Source organism: Chroicocephalus ridibundus, chromosome 7 (assembly GCF_963924245.1).
Source record: "Chroicocephalus ridibundus chromosome 7, bChrRid1.1, whole genome shotgun sequence".
In the NCBI taxonomy this organism is placed as follows: domain Eukaryota; kingdom Metazoa; phylum Chordata; class Aves; order Charadriiformes; family Laridae; genus Chroicocephalus; species Chroicocephalus ridibundus.
Window position 1 is genome coordinate 53,612,632 of NC_086290.1, and position 21,315 is coordinate 53,633,946.

Below are 21,315 nucleotides of genomic sequence, written 5' to 3' on the forward strand. Positions count from 1 at the left end.
CGGTGCCTCTCCATCACGGTTAGAGCCCAATCCCTCCCGCTGCAAGGCTAGAGGCTGGTTCCCTCTCCATCGCTCCACCAGCAGGCTTCATCTTCAGCACCCTCTTACAGCCCGCTCTTCCTGCGCCCACGCTCACCTGCTCTGCCTGAATCGTCCCCGAATCGCACCAAATTTCCACCCTCTCAAACCGCACACTCCAAAGCACGTGGTCTCCTCCGGCAGGACCCACGACAGCAAGTCCCAAAACTCTGTCGCCGCAGTAAATCCTGCCTGCCTGCTCCCACCAGACCGTCCCCATTGTGCACTCACCAGATAGCACTTTTATAACTATGGCCTTCATTTTGTGTATAAAACAGGTCAGATGATGACAGCCAGCGTGTCATGGCCTCTAGGCAGCTCAGAAAGGGGGACAGAGAGGATTTTCTTTTATTTCAAGCCACACCCTCCCCTTCTGTTTCTGTTATATCAGCTTCTGTGCCTATCGTCTCCAAACGGATAACAACCCAGCGAAGCCAATGTAATTAAGGCTGCAAATTTTGTATGAAATTTGTCAGAAAAATAAAGCCATATTCTTGAGAGATCTAAATTCAGCCAGGAGGAAAGCCTTACAGGACTTCCCTTTTTAATTAGCGGCACCTACTGATCCACAGCAAATTGTAAGCGGGTCCAGCAGGCGTGCCTGGTAGGCTGAATTATCACATCCAAGTAGGCTTCAAGACACCAGCTGGACAGAGACGCCAACCTCAAACCAGTGGCTCCTGAGCCACACGTGGACTTTGTGCTCCCAGGGCGTTTGGCTGGCAGAGCTCTTGGCTGAGATTTCAGGCAGAAAAAAAAGCAGAGAGATGACCCCAGAGATATTCACCGAGCTGTTTCTCTTGGCTCTGCCCGTGCAATCTACCGAATGAGACACTGGAAAGTAGAAGCTACCAACGTCCCTGCAAGTAAATCTAACCCAACCGACAATGAGGGACTGAAAGTTGGTACCATGCGGTGAACGTGTGGTGACGAGAAATGAAGAGAAGAAGGGACTTTTAGTCGTAATGTGTCATCGACACGCAGAGAACAAACATTATAATGCAGTCACTACACCATAATTACTTTGTGGTTCTCCACAGCAATGTGGCTCCAGTTGCAAACAGCATAGGGGCCAGGAGAACCAAAAAAGTACACAATTAGCCTACTTTCCTCCTTCTGAGCCCTGTGCCATCCTCTCTACCACACTCTGCAAGACCAAGGATCACCTTCCCAATTACAAGCCACTAAGCGCAGTCACACTAAACACTCTACCCTGCCAGCGCAACAGGAGGCTGCAGGTGACACTTTTTGCAGTCTCCCATCACCATAGCTATGTGTGAGGGGGAGCTTTTTTCTCCCAAAGAAGCTGCGGACTACAGGGTTGCTCTTTAGAAATCCCCTTACCACTGTCCCATCAGCTAGAGTGCAACCTGAGAAGCGTTTGGCCAGGAGTCCTTCAAAGTTGGTTGTCCTCTGAATTGCGAACAAAAGCAATTTCACCTCAATCTCCTTTGCTCTTGTGCGCATTATCTTCGCAAGCTCTGTCCTGAAAGAGAGAGGGTGAAAACAGAAAGAAACAAATGTGGCTTTCTATAAAGAAAAATATCTGAGACCTAAGATTGTAATTCTGTCTATTCCCTAGAGACACCTTCATCACAAAACTCAAGCTAATTCCTAAGATGCCCTCTAACATAAAACCGCTTTACGGATCACATTTCGAACATACCCACAGTTGTTTAGAGCTCTGTGGGTAACAGGACCCCATCTCCCAACACCCCAGCGCACCACTGCAGCCAGGAAAGCCCACAGTATCAAACCTTGGGAAGCGCAGTGTTCTCTGCCGGGGGTCCCAGAACAAAGGCAATGGTGCTACTGGGGCTCCAGCTGGCACTTGCCTCTGGTGCCACAACTCTGACTGGCAAAGAGCACGGTCGGAGGCAGTCACACCACAGTCAGCTCACACTACGTCACCTGGCCTCTAAATATCACTGATCTATACCTCTGTTACGTGGAAAATTGATTTCCACATCATGTCGCTCTCTCAACAGTACATGCAGTTTTAGAGACACTTCTCAGGGTTTTCACTCTTCACTTGCTTTTAATGATGGGCAATTCTACACAGACATTTGAAAACTGCCTTTAAAGTCCTACGGATATATGATCAATTGGGCAAAAGACAAGCCAGCCTTTTGTTTTAGGGAAGGTGACTCTGCTGGGAGGGACTGGGCTGAGGGACCTGGGACTGACAGGCTGAGAGAGTTGGGGTTGTTCAGCCTGGAGGAGAGAAGGCTCCAGGGAGACCTTACAGCAGCCTTCCAGTGCCTGAAGGGGGCCTACAGGAAGGATGGGGAGGGACTCTGGATCAGGGAGTGTAATGACAGGACAAGGGGTAACGGTTTCAAACTGAAGGAGGGTAGATTTAGATTGGATATGAGGAAGGAATTCTTTACTGTAAGGGTGGTGAGGCACTGGAACAGGTTGCCCAGGGAGGTCATGGCTGCCCCATCCCTGGAGATGTTCAAGGCCAGGCTGGATGGGGCTTTGAGCAACCTGGTCTTGTGGGAGGTGTCCCTGCCCAGGGCAGGGAGGTTGGAACTAGATGATCTTTAAGGTCCCTTCCAACGTGAACCATTCTATGATTCTATGACCGTGATCTCCCCAGACACTCACCTCGTGACATGGCAGAACTCCACCGCGATGCGCTCCGTCATGCACCACTCCTGGGGAAACATGCGCCCGTACTTCTCCTCGTAGTCCACCAGCTGCCGCTTTATCCAGGCGTAGCGCCTGTCAATCTTATCCAGCCAGGCCACCTGAAGAAGATGGAGAACATCATTTTTAACAGCAGCAGCTGCTAATATTCAGCCCGACTGCTTAACTGCGCCGCTGTAGTTTCGCAGAGCAGCTTGGGCTATCGATCAAAGCTAACTTGACCGCTATTAATAATACTGTGAATGCTAACAGTCATTCTTCAAAGCGCTTAAACACATGCCAGACTGAAAACCCTATCTTGTGCCAATTAAGAGAGCAAGTTCTGTTGAAAACGAGGATAACAGTACTCCTATAACATGTAGGTGCTACTGAAAACTCAATCCAATAATAATTCATTTGATCCCACCCTCTTTGTTTCACAGGCAGAGAAATTAAAGTCAACAGTGGGATAAGAACACAGGAATTCCTGGATTCTCACGTTCAGCTGGTTTTCACACTCTGGGGTCTGCGGACCCACAAACTTCTACAAGAATTCTTACAACTTGAGCAGGATGGGTCTTTTCCCCCCCCAGTATTAGTGCTTTCTGGTCAAAAAGTAGAAAGATTGATCCCAAAAATTTAGATGGAAAAATGTTATTTAAAATAAAGCCTCTTAGCCTTTTTCTCCTCTTTGTCACAACCCGCCAAAATTTCAAAATTGTTAAAATACATTTTGATCCAAAGCTGGTGTTGGTTGGTTGGGTTTTTTTTTCAAATCCAAGATGATTAGAGTAATTTTTTAAAAAGCTGTTAGCATCAGGATAGAAAGTTTAAAAATTAGCCACGAAGATTAGTCCAATTCCTGGAAATCCTCCCCCTCCCTTTTTGGGCATTTTGGGGGTTTTTTTTGTTTGTTTGTTTGGGACAAAGTGTTGTTGTTTTTTAAAGTTTTGGGGTTTGCAATTTTCAGAGTCTAACTTCTCAACTCTTAATGGGGCAGAAAGTATATCTAAATTGAATTTATTTCTTTACTATAGGAAGGGAAAACATTTCCAGAGCTGATCTACAAAACTGAGGCCTAAGATGGGAGGAATTCATCCTGGCAGAGACGACGTTGCCTCCAAACCCATCAGCCAGCCCATATCACGCCCGCAAGTTGTCGCTTCCGAGCCCTCGTGTGAAAAACACTTCACCAACCAAACCTGTGGAAACATGAACTTTGTGAACGCCATCAGAGCAAAATGCAAAATCCAAATGTAGCTTCCTAAGCTTCCCTTACATCTTGGTTTTCCTGGAAAAGGACCAGATACTCCGAGAGGTGTTGTTTAATGAATTTCTTGATGATTTCCTGTTTGATCCTGGGATCCAGGACATTGGCGACTAGACATGCATCACGTAGGACATTGCTGGGCCCACCAGGCCTCTATCAAAATAAACAGGAACAAATGATTTAAGGTTAAATAGCTGAATGGGTGATTGTAAATTGCACTGCCTCCAGGTTATCTTGTTTTTATCCTTTCCCATTATTACTCTCCTTCTGATGCTTCTGTTGCTACTCTTTATTATCGCTTAGGCATCTTACTTCTGTTGGATGAAAACGGAGCTCTTTCCATTTCACTGGCCGTAAAGTTGTTCTGTAGCTCAACAGCCAGGAATGTCCCTACCGCAGAAGAGAGGCCAGCTCCATCTACACAAAGAAGAGTTGTCCCATCACTTCTGCAAAGCCTTGCATCGGTCTAGATGGTTCTGAGGAACAGCTAAGAGAAGTGGCTGACAAGTGGGACGAGCAAAACTGCAAGGCCAAATTAATGGGGGAATTAATGAGCCCTTTTCTGCAAAATGGAAGGCCAAATTAACAGGGGGGAAAAAAGCAGTCTAGAGATGATCACCTTGCAACGCTTAAAGTAGCATCTGCTAGTCTGTATTGGCCAAAATATACTGCTTTGAAGCTGTCACGTGGACAGAGATTTGCCCTTCATCAAGGATCTGTTCCAAATAATTTTCTCATTTCTGTACTTGCTAGTTTTATGAAGAAACCATCAGAGCTGGTGTCCTGGAAGACGGAATTAGTGTTTTCTTTGAAATAAATTCAAATTGACACCTACCCGCCTGCTCTCCCCCCCTGCCCCGCCATTGTTTGCAAACATTTGGATGCTTAATTTTGGGGAAGCACATTTGGTGCCTTAGCCCTAGCCCAGATTTGTATCTGTGCTGTCTGAGTAAACCAGAGACAAAGTTGGTGGCAGCATGTGTCAACAGACAGCCTGTGCTTGGCCTTCCCGAAACGCAACAGGAACCTTTTGTGTCCAGCAAATAACCAGTGACCTGGGTGAGATGGCGAGGGAACCCCACTCTGCCCTACAGGGCCAGGCATGAATTGCTTGGGCAACTCCTCGACTGGCTCGCAGACCTCGCTGCATTAGATGTGCGCAGCGTGGCAGAGGAAGGGTGGCATTTCTCTCCCACATTCACTCGATGGAAACAGTGAGAAATACACCTGGCACCCTACAGCTTTCTAAAATTACTCCTGAAACAGAGAGAGATCAAATCTAGATGTAAAATGAGATTAAAACCAATGACAATTACGTTGAATCGTTTCCAGCAACACTTCTGAATGGGAGGAGGAGGGGAAGCGAGAACTTTACCTTTGTACCTTGAGAAGGAAAGGCTTCCTCGAAGTCGGCCAGGATCTGCTGTCCCAGCTCATTCTGCGCCGCCTTCACCCTGAGGAGGACAGAGGAAACGTGGGCTTTGGTGGTGGTACAACAACTTTTTTGTTTCGCTGTCTGCAAACATTACTGCCAAGTGGACTGAAACGCTAACAGCTACACAAAGGTTTTTAAGGGACAAAAAAAGCATGCCAAAGAAAACCATCCACATTAAGAAAGCCTGTACGTCAAAACTGGGAGAGCATTTGCTTCCTGAATGACATCGGGATGACAACTCCAGCTCTACAGCATCGACCCCCGAGCTGTAGCAGGACACGTCCTAGATGCTCTTGCCCTGCTGCGATTTAGTATTTTAATAAGGGCCAGTTAATCAGCTGAGAAATCAGCAGGGCTCCTTTAACGCCAATGTGATCAATTTATCTTTACATTCACGTATGTTGATCACATTTCAACAAACGTATGTTTCTAACACATAAAAAGCTTCACAATGTCTCAGTCTTCATCGTGAACCTCTCACAGTTCCAGGTGCGCTGACCTACTTTTAAATGCGTCCATGTGAATGCTGTTGGCTGCGGTTTTATCCTATAAATCCTCCATGGCTTAAGAAGCATAAAAGAGCAAAGGTATGAAATGAGTGAAAGAGTTCTGAACAAACCACAATCTCACTCTTTATTTAGCTGAGGGGATAAAGCTTCCAATTTCCAGAAATAAAAGTCAATACGGCTTAATTGATACTTCTAGGGAAATGGAAATGCCTACACATACCAGAAGGAGCCAAAACAAACAGTCAGGCACTTCTGTCCCTCTGCAGCCCTTGAATTCTTCCATCACTTTTTATTATACTGGAAACGCTTTAAGGTCTGAGCTGATCATTCAAAGCAGTGGATTTTTCCACTGAGATTGATCTGTTAGAAAGAGTGGCTACATTAACTTTTGTGAAGATGTTTGTTCAGGCCGTGGGGGAGAAGACTTTGGATTTTTTTTGTTGTTGTTTAAGCCTCCTCAACCTTATCCAGGAATGATCCGCTGCTTTCATCTTCCCGTTTGAGGTCCATTAGTAGCGGAACACTACAAGATGACCTGGACGCGCTGGAGAACAGGCTGGATTCTTTCATGGTGCCAAATGCAGAGAATTCTAGTCCTTTAAAAGTGATGGCTGAAATACAACTTTATATCTGTGATTTAACTGTATGTAACCTGCCTTATCCAGGATTTATTTATGGGGATTTTGCTGGAAAAGCTTCCTGCCTGTCGTGTCAAACAGAATTCTCACTTAAGCTCTCTGCTTCACAGGAACGTTTAGAAACTCCTCTATTCGTCCAGGTATAGATCCCCAGCCAACACCTTCACAGCCGTGAAACAAAAAGGATTCAACTAATATGTTGAAATAGGAGGAGTGGGAAATTTAAGCATTAAGGAGGAGCCCAGCCCAGCAGCCACAACTCCAGGTATAATCCTGCTAAAATTGCACAAGGAAGCACTAGTAATTCCTGTGAGAAAGCATCACAGAACCAAACCCTTTGATCCTTAAGAAAAATGAGGGGAAAAAAAAAAAGCAGAAAAAGGACAGTAAACATGGATTGAAAAATTTTATCTTTTAAATACTTGAGAAACAAGAAGGGTTTAGTACTAGGGGTCACAGAAATGAATGAGTTTGTGCAAACAACTGGAAATATTAGCTGTGGTACTTCTCTGCTTATGATGGGCTACAGGGACCCTACCGTGCGACAGCGGCGGCGGTACAAGCTCAGTGGAGGCACCGAGAAGAGCAGCAGCCAGATTCCTAAAGACTCAACAAATTTAAAAGAGGCACTGTCAAGCTGTTAAAAGCCCTGTCCGCCGGCTTTGTTGTTTTAGGCTCTGATTCAGAAAAGTACTTAAGGATAGCCTTAACGGGGATTCTCGTATCCTTAAAGTAAGAAACTTGCAGGAATGCCTTGCTGAACTGGGCTATTAAAAACGTATTTTAAAAAAAAAAAACAACCATCCTGCTTAAAAATCTCTCAAAAACAAACACGGAAAATGAGTTTCAGCCTTTTTTTTTTTTTTTCTCTTTATATTTTGTAAGGCAGGGATAGGGCAGAGACATCCAAGTAGCCAAAGGTTTAGGTATGTGTGAGCAATGACGGGAAGCCTCACTGCCCTCCCAGTAACTATCGCTCTTTATGTAACCACACACACACACAATCATGTTTTTCCATGAGCGTGCACCCCGAAACATGAAAACCTTTATCCCTTCTCTTTACAGAGCGATTGCTTTAGGCAGAGAACACAGGAAGGCACTTGCGTTAGCCACTAGAGATTATTGTTCCCCACGGAAAGCGTGAGCCTTTCAATAATTCAGAATAATACTAATGCGATGGAAACTGCAGCGGTAGAAGCCTCGGCCCCACAGCTGGCTTCACCTGCATTCACCGCTGAAGGACCGTTTCTGCACGTGTATAAGAGCTGATAACAGATTTAGGATCTCTTCTCAGGTCCGTTTGATAAGGAAATCTTTCCCTGACGAGATTCCCCCCAGCCCCAGCTCACTGCAGCAGGGAATTGCCTTTTCCTGGGGCCGCTCGTGTCTGCCAAAACCTTTGGTTATGAGAGTATTAGTGATTTTTGTTTCTCTAACTTTTGTTTTATTATTAGTGGCTTTTGTTCCCTGTTTCCCCCGCCTTTAAAAAGATAAAAACAAGAAAACCCACTGTTATGTTTCAAATGACATTAAATTACTAGAAACCGCAATTCCTTTAGCCAAAGCTACCAGAAATCTTAAACTACGCCTGGCAGCTTGCTGAGATCAAAAGGGGCTGAGCTAGCCTGTTTTTCTATGGCAAACTTGTAATCATCTTTCTCCTAAATACTTTCCAGGCTTTTTTCCACTATCTGCTAGGCTTTCTCGACCACTTTCATGGGTGGGTTTGTGACCACTAATTGTCCGCTCCCTCCACAGAGAGAAAACAGAAGAGGATTGAGAGATAACAAAATACTGCTATTTACTACAACAAACAACTTCCAACGCACCATATAAGAAGTTGTTTTAGGAACACGATTAGGAAAATATTTACATCTGGATGTGAGTTGTGACATTTTTATATCAACACTCAACAGGATCGGCACAAGAAGCCAGTTAATTGAGAGTTCAGCCAGGTTTCCAATGAATGCTTACAGTGGGATTTTGTTTGGCTGTTTTCAAAGGGACAGAACAGGTGGAAAACAACATTAAAACCACATCAAGTTTGCACAGCATCTAGAAGCAGGAACCTAAATTGAACACCCCATGACAAAGAGCACATCCCACACCACCAAGCAGGCACTTTCCCTTCCCATGGTTTCCCATTCATATTTGGCTTCACGCCATTCACACTAAGAAAGAGAGGCTCTCTATTAAAGAAAGGAACAGAATCATCTCGTTTAGCAGTGTATATAATAGACTTATTGTATAGAACAGACTTCGGTTACTGTCACAGGTCTGCGCCAGCATTTACTAAAGCATTTCTTGCCTTCGCAAACATCCAAGAGGCTTCGCTTGTACCATTAAACGAAATTCATGAGATATCAAACCCCAGCGATTTCACAGCCTAAAAATAGCACTGCGAGAAGCCAGGCAAACTTCCTTTGATGTTTCATGAATCACGAAGGTATTTCCAAGCGAAGAGAAAGAAAAGTCAACTCTAAATTGGACCCTAATTCATACACATGTAGTCAAACGCCAAAGCAGCTATTACCGTGCCGGAGACCTCCCTGCAGTAATTTGCTGCCTGGATGTCAAAGCAGCAAAGAGATGGCAGCGGCACCCTGGATGCAACTCTCCTTTCGCCCCACAAGCAGCCGCTTCTATCGCTACCAGATGGTGCAACTCTCCCTGTGTAAACACTGGAAGGAAAACCCTGCCGAGGCAATTCTAAAAATAGGATGACCAGACTTTCTTGAGCTTTTCAGATCCTTATCTTGAAGGGAGAATAAAACAAAAGTAGTTTTCCTCCGTGTTCTTGCCAGTCTCTCTGGCGTGACCCGAAACCACTGTGCCTTTTAGCAGCAGCATGGATTTTTTTCTATAATTATCAGCAACGACAAAAGTATTAAATAATCATCCATCAGAAAGGGAAAACCAGCCAGAATTCTGGACCGAGGCTTAAATTATCTTTGGCCTTAAAATGGGCAATGACAGCAGGTTTCTGCCCAAGGGCACTACCACTCTGGAAGAATATGAAGCAAGCTAACTTTCTGAGCACGAGGTTGGAATAGACAATTGCCTACATTCAGAAAAGCACTGACATATGTTTATATTTCCTTGACATTCACGTTCATTTAAGCAAATGCTTATGGTCAAATGCTTTGTTAAAACAAGGCCACATCTCTCTCTCTCTCTCGATTTAGGGTGGATTTTAATTTTGCTCCATCTCATGGATTCCATCTGGATTTTCTGGAAGAGGTATCTATACCATAAAGGAAGTTCAACAGATTTACATGAAAATATTACAAACAAATCGCTCAAACACTGTTTCCATCACTAAACAGCACAAGCAGCCAGCTGCTGTCTTAGCAGAGGGATTCACCAAAAAAATTAATTGGTGTGCCTGGAAGGCTCCTTCCAGTGCCTCTGTAACGAGTAAAGTCATCTCAGGCAACAAGGGGATGGTGCTGATAGATTTGCAATTTTCACACTGAAAAGAAATGCTGTCAGGTACGGTTGTATCGTTAAGAAGGTTCATCCCTAACGATAATAGGCTGCTTTCACCTCTGAGCTGCGCTCAGCACTACTACACACAAACACCATGTGTGTGATGCAAGAGAAATAAAGCCTGCTGGAAAGCTGAAAAAGTAGGTTTTGGCCAGGGACAGCAATGGCCCCTGGAACGGGCAGGGCCGTGCTCCCTTGACACCCGGCTGTCACGTCCCAAACAAAGCCAAGACCCTACGAGATCTGGTGGCTCGGTCACCACCAAGCCTTCACCTCCTGCTGCTGGGAATGGTGGGCCCTTGCTGCTGGAGCTGCACCAAAACTCATGAAATCTAAATGCGTAACTCCACATTAGAAAATCAAGACTATACAAACTCAGCATAAATGTTCAGAGCGGTCAGGTGTTCTGCGTGCGATTTTAGGAAGATCTGCTCTAAGCCTCAAATCTCAGCAGAACTGGTCAATGGGAGCAGGTTTTGGCAGAAGAAACTCAAAGTGCTCAAAATAACTGAGTTTGGGAAATGCACAAAAAGAAATCCTACCTAAACCCTTGGGCAACTACGCAGTTTGACAGCAGTATGGCACGTGACTGGGCCCCAAGCACCACTATGTTAATACATGTATTTCTGCTTCCTGCCAGGCTGCTGACCTGTATCACCGAGGTTAAGAAAGCAGGAGAAAGCATCACCTCAGGGTTCACCACAAACACTCGCACACGAAGATCACATAAACCAATTTGCATTTCCATAGATTACTTCAGGTAAGTTAAATGAAATGCCAGTTAATGAGAAGGACACATAATTCATGAATTACATCTGTACTGATTAACTATTATTTAACAGAATAGGCTGTTCAAGATTTGAGCAAACTGTGTCCAATTTTAACCTGTTTGTTTTGGCTGGAAAGAAGCTCAAAGGACCATGTCCAGCCTTTACATCCTTGAGAAACTGATTCTGCCTAATGCATTTTCTAACCTTGCTTCCCAGCAGGCATGCAAGTGCTCAGGGTCCGATCATTTTACCTTTCAGAAAGCTGTCGAATCTGAGGAATCCCCATGTATTTGTTGAAGTGCTCTAACACATTCACAACACCTTGGAGAAGGTTGGCAACTTCCCCGTATTGTCTCCTCCTAGTCATGGCCCTGCAGAGGAAATTAAAGATTTACAAGGACAGGTTCAATGAAAATCCTGGGTGGTAATTCCACAGGTTACCTCATCCCCACTGGGTCATGCCGGTCCCCATTGACATTTATTTTTCTAAAGTACACAACTCTTCATTAACATTCCAATGCAGCATTAAAATTTCACTTAACTGATGCTAAAATAAACCATTCTGGCACACATCTAACAATGCTTCAAAAAATATAAATGTCAAAAGCAACACTTGGCAAAGAACATGTAAACTACTGAATGCATCCGCTTCCCAGTATGGGTCCGGAGGCAGTAAATGTTATTTCACTGTAATGACCTGAGTTAAGCCATTCGTCATCACACACAAAGTGTGAGTTAAAGCTTCACAGGGAGGAGAATCATTATGCTGAAAAGCTATTAGCCTTGACTTTTCTGTTAATAACTTTCACAGGGAACTGACAGAAAAAAAAAAAATCAAATTTATTTATCTTTATTTCATCTTGTATTTCATCCTGGAGACAGCAGCCTAAGTAGAATTTAATTCTGAACGTTTAACAACCCAGTGTTCGTGCAGAATTTGCTACAACCCAAGAACAGGCTGTGCCTGGGTCTTGCAATTTCACAGATGCAATATGTAAAAAAACCTGGATTTCCCTAGTCTGCGTGTTCCTCAAGCACATCAAAAAACCCACAAAGGATTATTAGAAACATCTAACCCCACTTCATACACAGCACAAGCTTCTTTGAACTCATTCTCAGAACTAGAGCAGGCCTTTCCGAAAAAGAGATCTCACTCCAGTTTACGACACGGAACTGATAAAAATCCCCCCAAATCCCTGAAGGGCACGTGCCTAACGAGGATATCTAACTGCACAGACTGTCTTACTCTTCAATGAAGCCAGACTCATTCCTTATCACCCAGGATCAACACAGCAATTCAAATAATCGATGTTGCAAACCCTTAAATACAGCAACACAGGTTGCAGGTCGCTCAGAGCAGCGCAGAAAGGATCTGCCAGCAAAAATCAAGACGGCGACCTATTAAGCAAACTTCCCTCCAGAAAAACAAGCAGCTGTTACAGATGGATTCAGAGCACCGCACCGAACCTGAGCACTCGGCAGTGGTGTCAAAGCACCGCTACAAATTCCCACACTTACTCCAGCGAATCCACGCCCCCCGCCAGCATGTGCAGGTGATTGAGGGTGGTGATGGAGGTGGTCAGATGACGCTTGGCATGATCTAGCTGCTTGATATCCCGTGTGATTTCTTTAACCTAGCGAATATAAAAACAAGAGTCCCATTAAATATCAAGCCACAGCAACAAAATTTCAAGGAGATAAGAAGGGCTTTCTCCTCCCTTCAGGACTACAAGCACGTTAGCTTTACAGCCACCTCAACGCAAGGACAAGGGTACACGTTCAACACACGGCTGACAGCAAACTACCAACCAGTCAGCAGGACGAAAGACAAAAATGTCCTCTTCTTAACGAGAACTGGAAGCAAAAGCCAGTGTCCCCCCCCCTTTCAAAGGCTAGAAACAAACTGCCGCTCACCATTTGTTCAGATTTTTCAGCCTTGTCTTTAATATCCTTAATTTTACCAAAGAGCTGTTGAATGGCTTTCTGGGCTTCTTCCAGGGCCTGGAAAAGAAACAAGGTCAGAGTGGAAATAAAACCTGCATTCAGTTTTCACCTTCTAAGAAATACCCAGCTGTTGCCTCCAGCCCCTGGGCTGGGGCAGTGGAGGGGAGCTGCTTTCTTATAAAGAAAATATCGCCAGGACATCAAAAGTCAATGTACCACCTTAGGATTTTTAACCTGAGCGGACCAGGGTTTCAGTATCCATTTTACAATGATCATAGAATCATAGAATCGCTGAGGTTGGAAGGGACCTTTAAGATCATCAAGTCCAACCTTTAACCTACCCTGACAAAAGCCACTTCTAAACCATGTCCCTGAGTGCCCCATCTACCCCTTTTTTTAAACACCTCCAGGGATGGTGAATCCACCACGTCCCTGGGCAGCCTATTCCAATGTTTAATAACCCTTTCAGTGAAAAAATGTTCCCTAATATCCAATCTAAACCTCCCCTGACATAACTTGAACCCGTTTCCTCTCGTCCTATCACTTGTCACCAGGGAGAAGAGGACAGCCCATGATGCTCTGGGAAAATCTGATTGAGATATTCTATGAAAGCACCTCTGTAATATGAACTACGAATAGGTTTAAGGTTCCTGCAATAAACTTCGACGTACTAAAAGCGGAAGAATATGTAGAACTTCTGATCAATACATATTTAGAGCAGGAACATGAAACCTCCACAAAACTTCTATGCTCATCATTAATTCCAAATAAAAAAAATACACAATGTTATATATGGGACACTGAGTGCTTGCCTAAACCCCTCACTGAATTTGGAAGATATCATCCTGTTGGAAAACACGATGTGTATTTTGCTGATTCCTTTGGGGTGGGCAGCTCAGCTTTCCCCCCACCTGCAGGAGGAGGGATGCTCTCTCCAGGCGCAGAGGAGAGGGCGCAGGTTTAGCAGGTAAAGAGGGTCCAGTGTGGGAAATGAACCTCACCTGGATTGTTGTGTTATCTTACTGCAAGCTTCTTGGGGCATCTGGTGCCCTTTATACTACCACGGTGCACCCTGACCTCACACAACCAGCGTCAGCTACACGTGGATTCAATGAGCGAAGCCACATGTCCAAAATCACATGTCCAAAATCTGACTTCTGAAGTAATTCAACATGTTTTGCCGTCCCGGTCTGATAACATTTCCAGCTCCAGCTCCGCTTTGTTTCCCGCTGCTGAGCGGGCTTCTATCCCTCTGTTTTTATATCCAGTCCCATGACCAAGGTTACAGCGCAAGCTACAAGCTCCTTCAGCAAATAAATTTAACACATCTTCATTTGGAAATGGACGAGCAAACTATCTGCCAGGAGCTTTTGGTGGAACATAGCTGCATTATAATAAAAGTATAAAAGTTGGAAACGTTTTATAATTCATTTTCCAGAGGGGGGGGGAAAAAAGTCTCCTCTGAAATATCTTCTGAATCATGTGAAAGTTAACACTTTATCTATTAGTGTCACACAGCTAACGTACAGCGTGTTCAATCCGGGAAACGAAGACACAAACGTGCTGCAGGGACGACTAGATCAGAACGGAACACCACCACCTACCTCTGCACCGGGTCCAGCCTAGCCACCTTCCACAACAAAGTTTTCTTGCCTCTTCCATTTAAAGGCACGTGGATTCGGTGCAAGCCAAAGAACTAAAGAATGCTCCTTTCAACATATTTAGCTCTAGTCTCTGTACTCAGACCCAGACCACGGCTGCAGCACGCTGCTCAAGTGGGCTATTAAGCAGCAACTGTCCTGCATATTCTGAGATTTGGATAGGTCTGTGAAAAAAAAAAAATCAACCTGAAATTCCTCACAGATGCCAACTGGTACGTTTCCCTTTGCTTCAGCATTAACGTTAAACGCGAATTTCTCTGCACAATCCTAGGGAAGTCCAAGCTGATGAATTTTCCAGAAGAGATGAGGATTTAGCCAGCCAACAAAAAGATTCTCCGAAAAGAGATGTTATCCTCCTTTGTATCCAAAGCCAAGGCAATCTCACAAAACTTACTCAATCTGGTGATCATCTCAAACCAATTTAGGACGCAGGACCACTGGAAGGCGAAGTACGGACGATCGGCCGTAAGGAGGTGGGATGTCCCACACACCACACAACACAACACAGCAATGGGGACACGCAGCAGGACCACCCCAAATTCCCAACTAGCCCTTACGCTTTTTAGACACATCTCTGAGCCCATTCCCCTCTCCCAGGGCTAATTTTTCAGATGCAGGCTCAGACAAGAGCCACGGCAGCTCTGCTTGGCGTGAGTGCCGAGGGGAACGCTGAGACCTCCAGCCATCCACCGCAATCCCTTCCCCTGGGGGTGGCATCTCTAACCTGCTCTCCAAGAAGGGAGCACTGCAGTTCCTATTTTAAGCACCAAAACACAGCTCAAAGCCATTTGTTCTTGGTAGCCTTCAGCAACCAAGTTCAGAGCGAACAATATCGCGAGTGAGAATTTCCATCTCAGGTCTTACAGGTTTTACATTAAAATCCCTACCCACAAAGGGAAAACTGTCTTATCTGTTTTCCTCGTGAGATAGAATACCAGCTACTTGAACACAGGGACCTTTTCCAAAGTTACTGCCCATAATTTATCTTCAAATAACGGCCCAACCAAGGATTTCTAGCTGCCCCCATACCAGCAGTTTCTCTTTTCCTCACTGTTAAAAGACCACACTCAATTTCTCTAACAGGTCACGGTGCTATTTAATCGTATTGTGACAAAACCCAGCAGAGACTGTTTACAGGAAACTGGTTTACACCTGAAGACCGTGGTCCTGCTGCTCATTGCTCTGCCCTCGGTGGAAACCGGCACACACAGCAGCGGGTAAATTCTCCCCCTAAAAACTGCCCCTGGAACACCGACCAAAGTGAAATGGCATTTTTTTCTTGTACACTTAAAACTGACGAAAATAAGGCGAACCGGTGTCATCACCCGGTCCTGACACTTCCAGCTTTTACCTCCTTACAGGCTCTGGAAAAACACAAAGGAGACAACATGTGCTTTGCCCCTGTCTGATGAATTGAAGAACTGTGGTCTCCCGCTGCTGTGAAAAATAACATGGCTGGGACGTGGGGGAGAGACCGAGCAGCAGCTGCCATTCTGCTCACGTTCTGTACCGCGGCTCTCAGAGAAGGGGATACATTTCCTTAACTGTTAAAAAAAAAAAAAAAACCAAACAAAACCACACAGAGAACTCAAAAGCAACCTTAACAGACTCGGGTAAATCAGAAGGGATCACAAACACTCGTTTCATTTCTTAAAACTTGCTTACAAATATTTGCTTAGCCGTTAAAACATAAACCTTTAGCTACTCTCCTAAAAAAGAGCTGCATATTCCTTATTTGAGTCGGAACACACTAATTCATCAACATACTTTTTTGTATAATTTACATTTTGAGACGAAAACATTTCTTCAAACATACACGAGATTTGCTGAAAGTAACACAGCGTGAAAATCTATTTCTTTAAGTCGGGGGCACTGTCAGGTAGGTCTGATGGGAAGTTCAGAACCGAATTAGAAGTGTTACTTCTTGCACAAAGCCTAAAATTAAACTCTCTTATAGTTCTTTTTAAAGATACCAATGAAACCTTTTTGGCTGAAAGTAAAATACTGTGCGCAGAGGAAGGAAATAAAGAAAATTAACCAAATATGGAGAAAAACCTTCATCTTCCCAGTCACCGTAAAGCCACCGTAAAGCAAAGAGCAAAACTAAGGAAACACAAACTTCAATTTTAAGCAAACACCTCATTTTTGATAAATGGTGTCCATTATTAAGGGATAACAAACCAATATCTAGGGTATGAAAGAAGCTCCTGGCAGACAGTTTGCGTGTACGTTTCCAAACGAAAATGTGTTGTTTATTTGCTGAAGGAGCTGATTGTTCAAGGCGTAATATAGAAGTTTATTAATATATCTAATGATTATTCTTTTACCTGCAAAAGAGGAGAGGGGAAACCACTGCCACATTAAAGGCTACATACAGCGTATACTGGAGAGAATGCACTGCCCTTCACACTCTGCTCCCATTAAGACCGCGAGCCATTAATTTTAAAAGCATTTTCTTACTGCTTTTGTTGTTGTTTTATTAACAGATGGCTTATTTTGGACAGAAATTCTAAACCCAAAACAGTATCAAGAGAATAGGAATTGTTCCTATTCCAGCATAACTGGTTTACATGATGAGCGACATCAGTAAATCCCCTCTCTGCGGCTCGACACAGGGCTCACCTGGCATTACTAATTTATTGGTTTCCTTGCCAGTGCAACTGGGAAACATGTAAATGTCCGCACCCCCAAACGGGGCACAAAAGTCAAGTTATTGTGTTTCCTTTCCTACAAGAGCAGTTCATTTCAGGGGCGGAGGATCACGAATAAATAAAGAGGCCGGATACATAATCTGTTGCGGTTATAGGAAACAAGGATGTTGAAATTAAGGTTGCGACGTACTGGAAAAACACCATATGACTCCAATCAACAACTGAGCCTGCAAGCTACAATTAACCCATCAGCATTATTTATTAAACTTTATGCAACCTCTGAGGTCCCCGAATGCCGGGCACCAGCTGAGAAATATGGCGTGGAGAGGGCTCCGCTGCCTGAGACAGGCAGAGCCATCGGTCAGCAGCGTCTGAACCGCGGCCGCCGCTACGGAGAGGCTTTTTCCGTAGTGTTTGTCCCCGGGGTACCCCAGCTGCTCTGACAACAATAAATTTAGCAGAGAGGGCAGGACCAGCAACGAGAGTGAGAGACTAAACGGAGCGCTCGATACAAGGCGGGATTTGGCCGCCTATCACTTTCCTCCTTCTCCGGTGTAGTGTGTCCGATCCTCTGCCCCGGCACGGGGTCAGGAGCACATCCCGGCTGCAGGAGGGGAGCGGGTGATGGTAGGGTGCGATGGCAGGGTGCCTTTCCGGGGCACTGCCCAGCTCCACGCGCAGCACCGGGGGAGGTACAGCCCCGGCGCCCGCAGAAGCCGGGACCCAAAACAGAGTTCTTGGCAGGGAACACACCAAGGGATCTTCCAGTTTAAGCCGCTGATGTATTTTTAGCCATCCCTGTTTCTCAGCCAGCCTGTGTTTATGCCGTGGAAGCTCCCTTGCTCATGTGTTAACAGCAGAGACGAAATGTAGGAGACGGAGAAGCCACACGCGGGAGTTGGAAGACCCAACTCTGTAGCGCATGGCCAGACCCCAGGTAAGCTGGGCAGACACTGAGCTACACGGGTTTTCATCAAACTCTCCAAAGCCGGAGGGAAAAACGTAGCACATGAATCAGCTACAGCTCTTCAACCTTCTTCACCTTGAGACGCAACAGGAAAAGGGTCCAAGCGCACCAGTATAAAACAATAGGGAGCTGAGTTAAACCGTGAATCGCTGAGAAAAAAACTGCCTAAAAAATAGCTTTACTTGGCATTATCCCAAGCAACTTCTAAGGTCAGCCTGCACATCATCACTTGTGTCACCTTGTTACGCGAGATCTTCCAAGCAGCGAAAGGAGGAAAGAAAACAACTCAAGTGAGAGGCGGGACAAGACCACATCTAATTCATTACATTTTGAAGTGATGCATCCTTTAATAGGTTATGTTCCAGCGATTGATGGTACCAGATTGACATAACGCACACGAAAACAGCACTAGTAACAATACTCAAACCAAAAAAACACCCCCAATTCAGTGAATTAGAGCCCGTCTCTCTGCATCCCCCCAGTCCAGGTACGGAGCTGCCACACCGCCCCGGCCGGCGGCGGAGCCTCATCAGTGGGTGTGCTGATTTCTAAACACCTCTTTATTCCTCCCATCAGGAATCTTGTGCAAGCAAATAGTGAAATACGGGGAAATATACAACCAGAGGAGCTGAGAGGTGCCCGTGTGTCACTCCAAAATGTCATTGAACTGGGAGAAAAAAAAGCAAATTTTCAGAGGAAGCCTGAGCTCGGGGACTAAGTGAATTAACACTGCTCTATCCCCGGTAACGGTTAAAATACCTCGATAGTTTCCATATGCTCACCGGTGTTGCACTAGAAACGTGTGAGTTTTATTTGATTCTAGCCAATATATATTTCAATTGGCTGTTACTACTCACATCAAAAAGCTGCCCTCTACTAAGTATTTTATAGACACTTGACACATCTGCCAAATTCACAGCATCCAAATGTATTTTTAATGTTACAAATTGGGCTGTGGTCAGGATGCTGAGAATTTAATGCTCCTGGATCACTCCCCGCTCTTGAATACGGAGCGTTAACGCTTCCTTCATTTGCTGCCATACTTACAACCCAGATCAATGAAAATCTAGACCAGGACTAAAAATAAGTTCCCATCCCCAACTCTCCAAGGAGTCGCAGCTGCAGAGATTTCAAAGAAATCCTTCCACGCGGTGACCAGCCTAACAATTTCTGCCGCTAAAACCTGATACAAATGAGTCCCTCCAGATTGAGAAAGGGTAGAAATACACTTTGAGAAAATTCTTAAGTTTTACAGCAAGGGATAAATCACTGCAGCTGAAGCCGCGGGCTCGTCTGTCAGAGCTGGGCGACATCGCGCCGCAGCCATGCCAGCTCCTTTCGACAAACCTGAAGGGCTCATCACACTTGGTTTTGATTTTAGGAGATTTCTGCCCTAGGAGTTCATCAAATACTACAGAACTACTACAATTGTCACTAAAGAATAGAGTTTTCTCTCATCAGCTCCAGTCCTAACCACTAAGGCCGCACAGGACACTTTAAATCAACAAAGCAAAGATTCTACAGACCTTAGAGCCCCTTCCAGTCCCTAAAGGGGCTCCAGGAGAGATGGGGAGGGACTCTGGATCAGGGAGGGGAGCCATAGGATGAGGGGTAACAGTTTTAAACTGAAAGAGGGGAGATTTAGATTAGATATTAGGAAGAAATTCTTTACTCTGAGGGTGGTGGTCCAAAGAAGCTGTGGCTGCCCCATCCCTGGAGGTGTTCAAGGCCAGGCTGGATGGGGCTTGGAGCAACCTGGTCTGGTGGGAGGTGTCCCTGCCCAGGGCAGGGGGGGGTGGAATGAGATGATCTTCAAGGTCCCTTCCTACCCAAACCATTCTATGATTCTGTGATATCCAACACTGCATCAAGCTCAAATCGCTGCTATTGCCCCTTCACTTAACTCCCCAAATCATGCTTAGAAATCAAACCCCACATTACAAATAGCTGCACAAACACTGACAGACGCAGAGAGTGAAGTGAGAGGCGATTTCCCTGGTTGAAACCTTGCAGTTTAACTCTTGAACAGCACTCCTGTGCTAGTCCAACACCCTTCTGAGCTGTCATTTTTCCCCGCATCGCCCAGCCCTGCACACCGGTGCCTGCACCATGGGGAAAGCTGGAGATGTGCCATAGGCGCCAGGTTTAGTGGTCTGGCTCCGGTGAGTAAGTTTTACAGTCATGCATGTAATTTGTACCAGAGCGGTGTGGCCATTTAAACATTAATTGTGTGAGTTGCACAACCCTCTAGCAAAGCCTTGAGCTTCACCATGCTTGGACCTCACGGCGGGGGGGGGGGGGGGGTTGCTACAGCTTCGTCGCGTTGGCAGGCAAATGGCCACAGCCTTCCCCCACACCCTGCCCTGCTCACCAGTTGAACATTGTTATCACACGGGAAAAACACCCCCGTGCAGACACTTATTATCTCCCTTATCACTCTTCTTTATTTCAGAACAGTAAAGCTGTGAGGCTCTGCCCTTCGCACCATTTGTGTTTACACCCTGACGGCAGCTGCTGCCTGCACCTCCCAGCGCCCAGGGCACACCTCGGCTCCCAGGGCTCTCCTCCAGCGCCAGCGCCCGACAACCCCTGCCCTTGGCTGATGGAGCCACTGACCCACACCTGCTCCAGCACCCAGCCGCCTGGGTTAGTTTCCTTGGGAGTGCTGCGTGCTAAATTTGCCTAGAAAATCTGTAAATGACTGCAGGATTCCGGTCAATTTGTCTACTGACGAGTTTGCATACTGCAGGCAGCGTTTTGGTCATATTTACATTATCAGAGCCACACTTGACTTCCGTGGGGGTCAAGTTTAGCAACCACTCGAGTTGTATCAGATTTTGCAAGACGAATTCACGTTCAGGTTGAGACCTTAGAGGAAAAGCATAGCTGGGGGGAATGGACAACCATACCACGAACCCTAAAAGTAGGGTTTTCCAAGTGAAAATGCTGACAGTTCACCTGCCATAAGCACGGAAATAGCACAGCTGGAATAAACATTACCACACACCAAAAATGTGAGACAACAAAAAAAGAGAGAGGGGGAAAAAAAAAAAAAAAAAAGAGATCCACAGTAAGAAAAAAATCTCCTGCCTGTTGTCAGGATTTCTGTTTTCAGGCTGGGCTTCTTGCTTTGCTGGCATCAAAACCAAACAGCACTGGCTGTGGAACAGCCAGGTCTTACTTCGCAGCTTGCGCTGCCTTCAATGCCACCGGCAAGCAAACGTGCCTCTTGCCAGCACAAAACACCGGCCGCTTCCCAGCCCCAGGCTGCA

At 45.5% G+C, this 21,315-nt stretch overlaps 2 protein-coding genes across 2 annotated transcripts in view; one reads left to right on the forward strand and one right to left on the reverse strand.

Moving 5' to 3' along the window:
• LOC134518437 (multidrug and toxin extrusion protein 2-like) overlaps positions 1-21,315 on the forward strand; it is a 167,011-nt gene that overhangs the window by 44,251 nt on the left and 101,445 nt on the right. The gene's annotated exons all lie outside the window — the stretch shown is intronic.
• The window catches only part of VPS53 (VPS53 subunit of GARP complex), a 73,763-nt gene that overhangs the window by 40,112 nt on the left and 12,336 nt on the right, over positions 1-21,315 (reverse strand). Inside the window, exons 5-11 of the mRNA XM_063340603.1 lie at positions 12,735-12,821; positions 12,339-12,454; positions 11,072-11,191; positions 5,355-5,433; positions 3,989-4,132; positions 2,689-2,831; positions 1,423-1,564 (exon numbers count right to left, since the gene is read on the reverse strand). Coding sequence (XP_063196673.1) covers positions 1,423-1,564; positions 2,689-2,831; positions 3,989-4,132; positions 5,355-5,433; positions 11,072-11,191; positions 12,339-12,454; positions 12,735-12,821 — 831 coding nt within the window. The remainder of the gene's footprint in view (positions 1-1,422; positions 1,565-2,688; positions 2,832-3,988; positions 4,133-5,354; positions 5,434-11,071; positions 11,192-12,338; positions 12,455-12,734; positions 12,822-21,315) is intronic.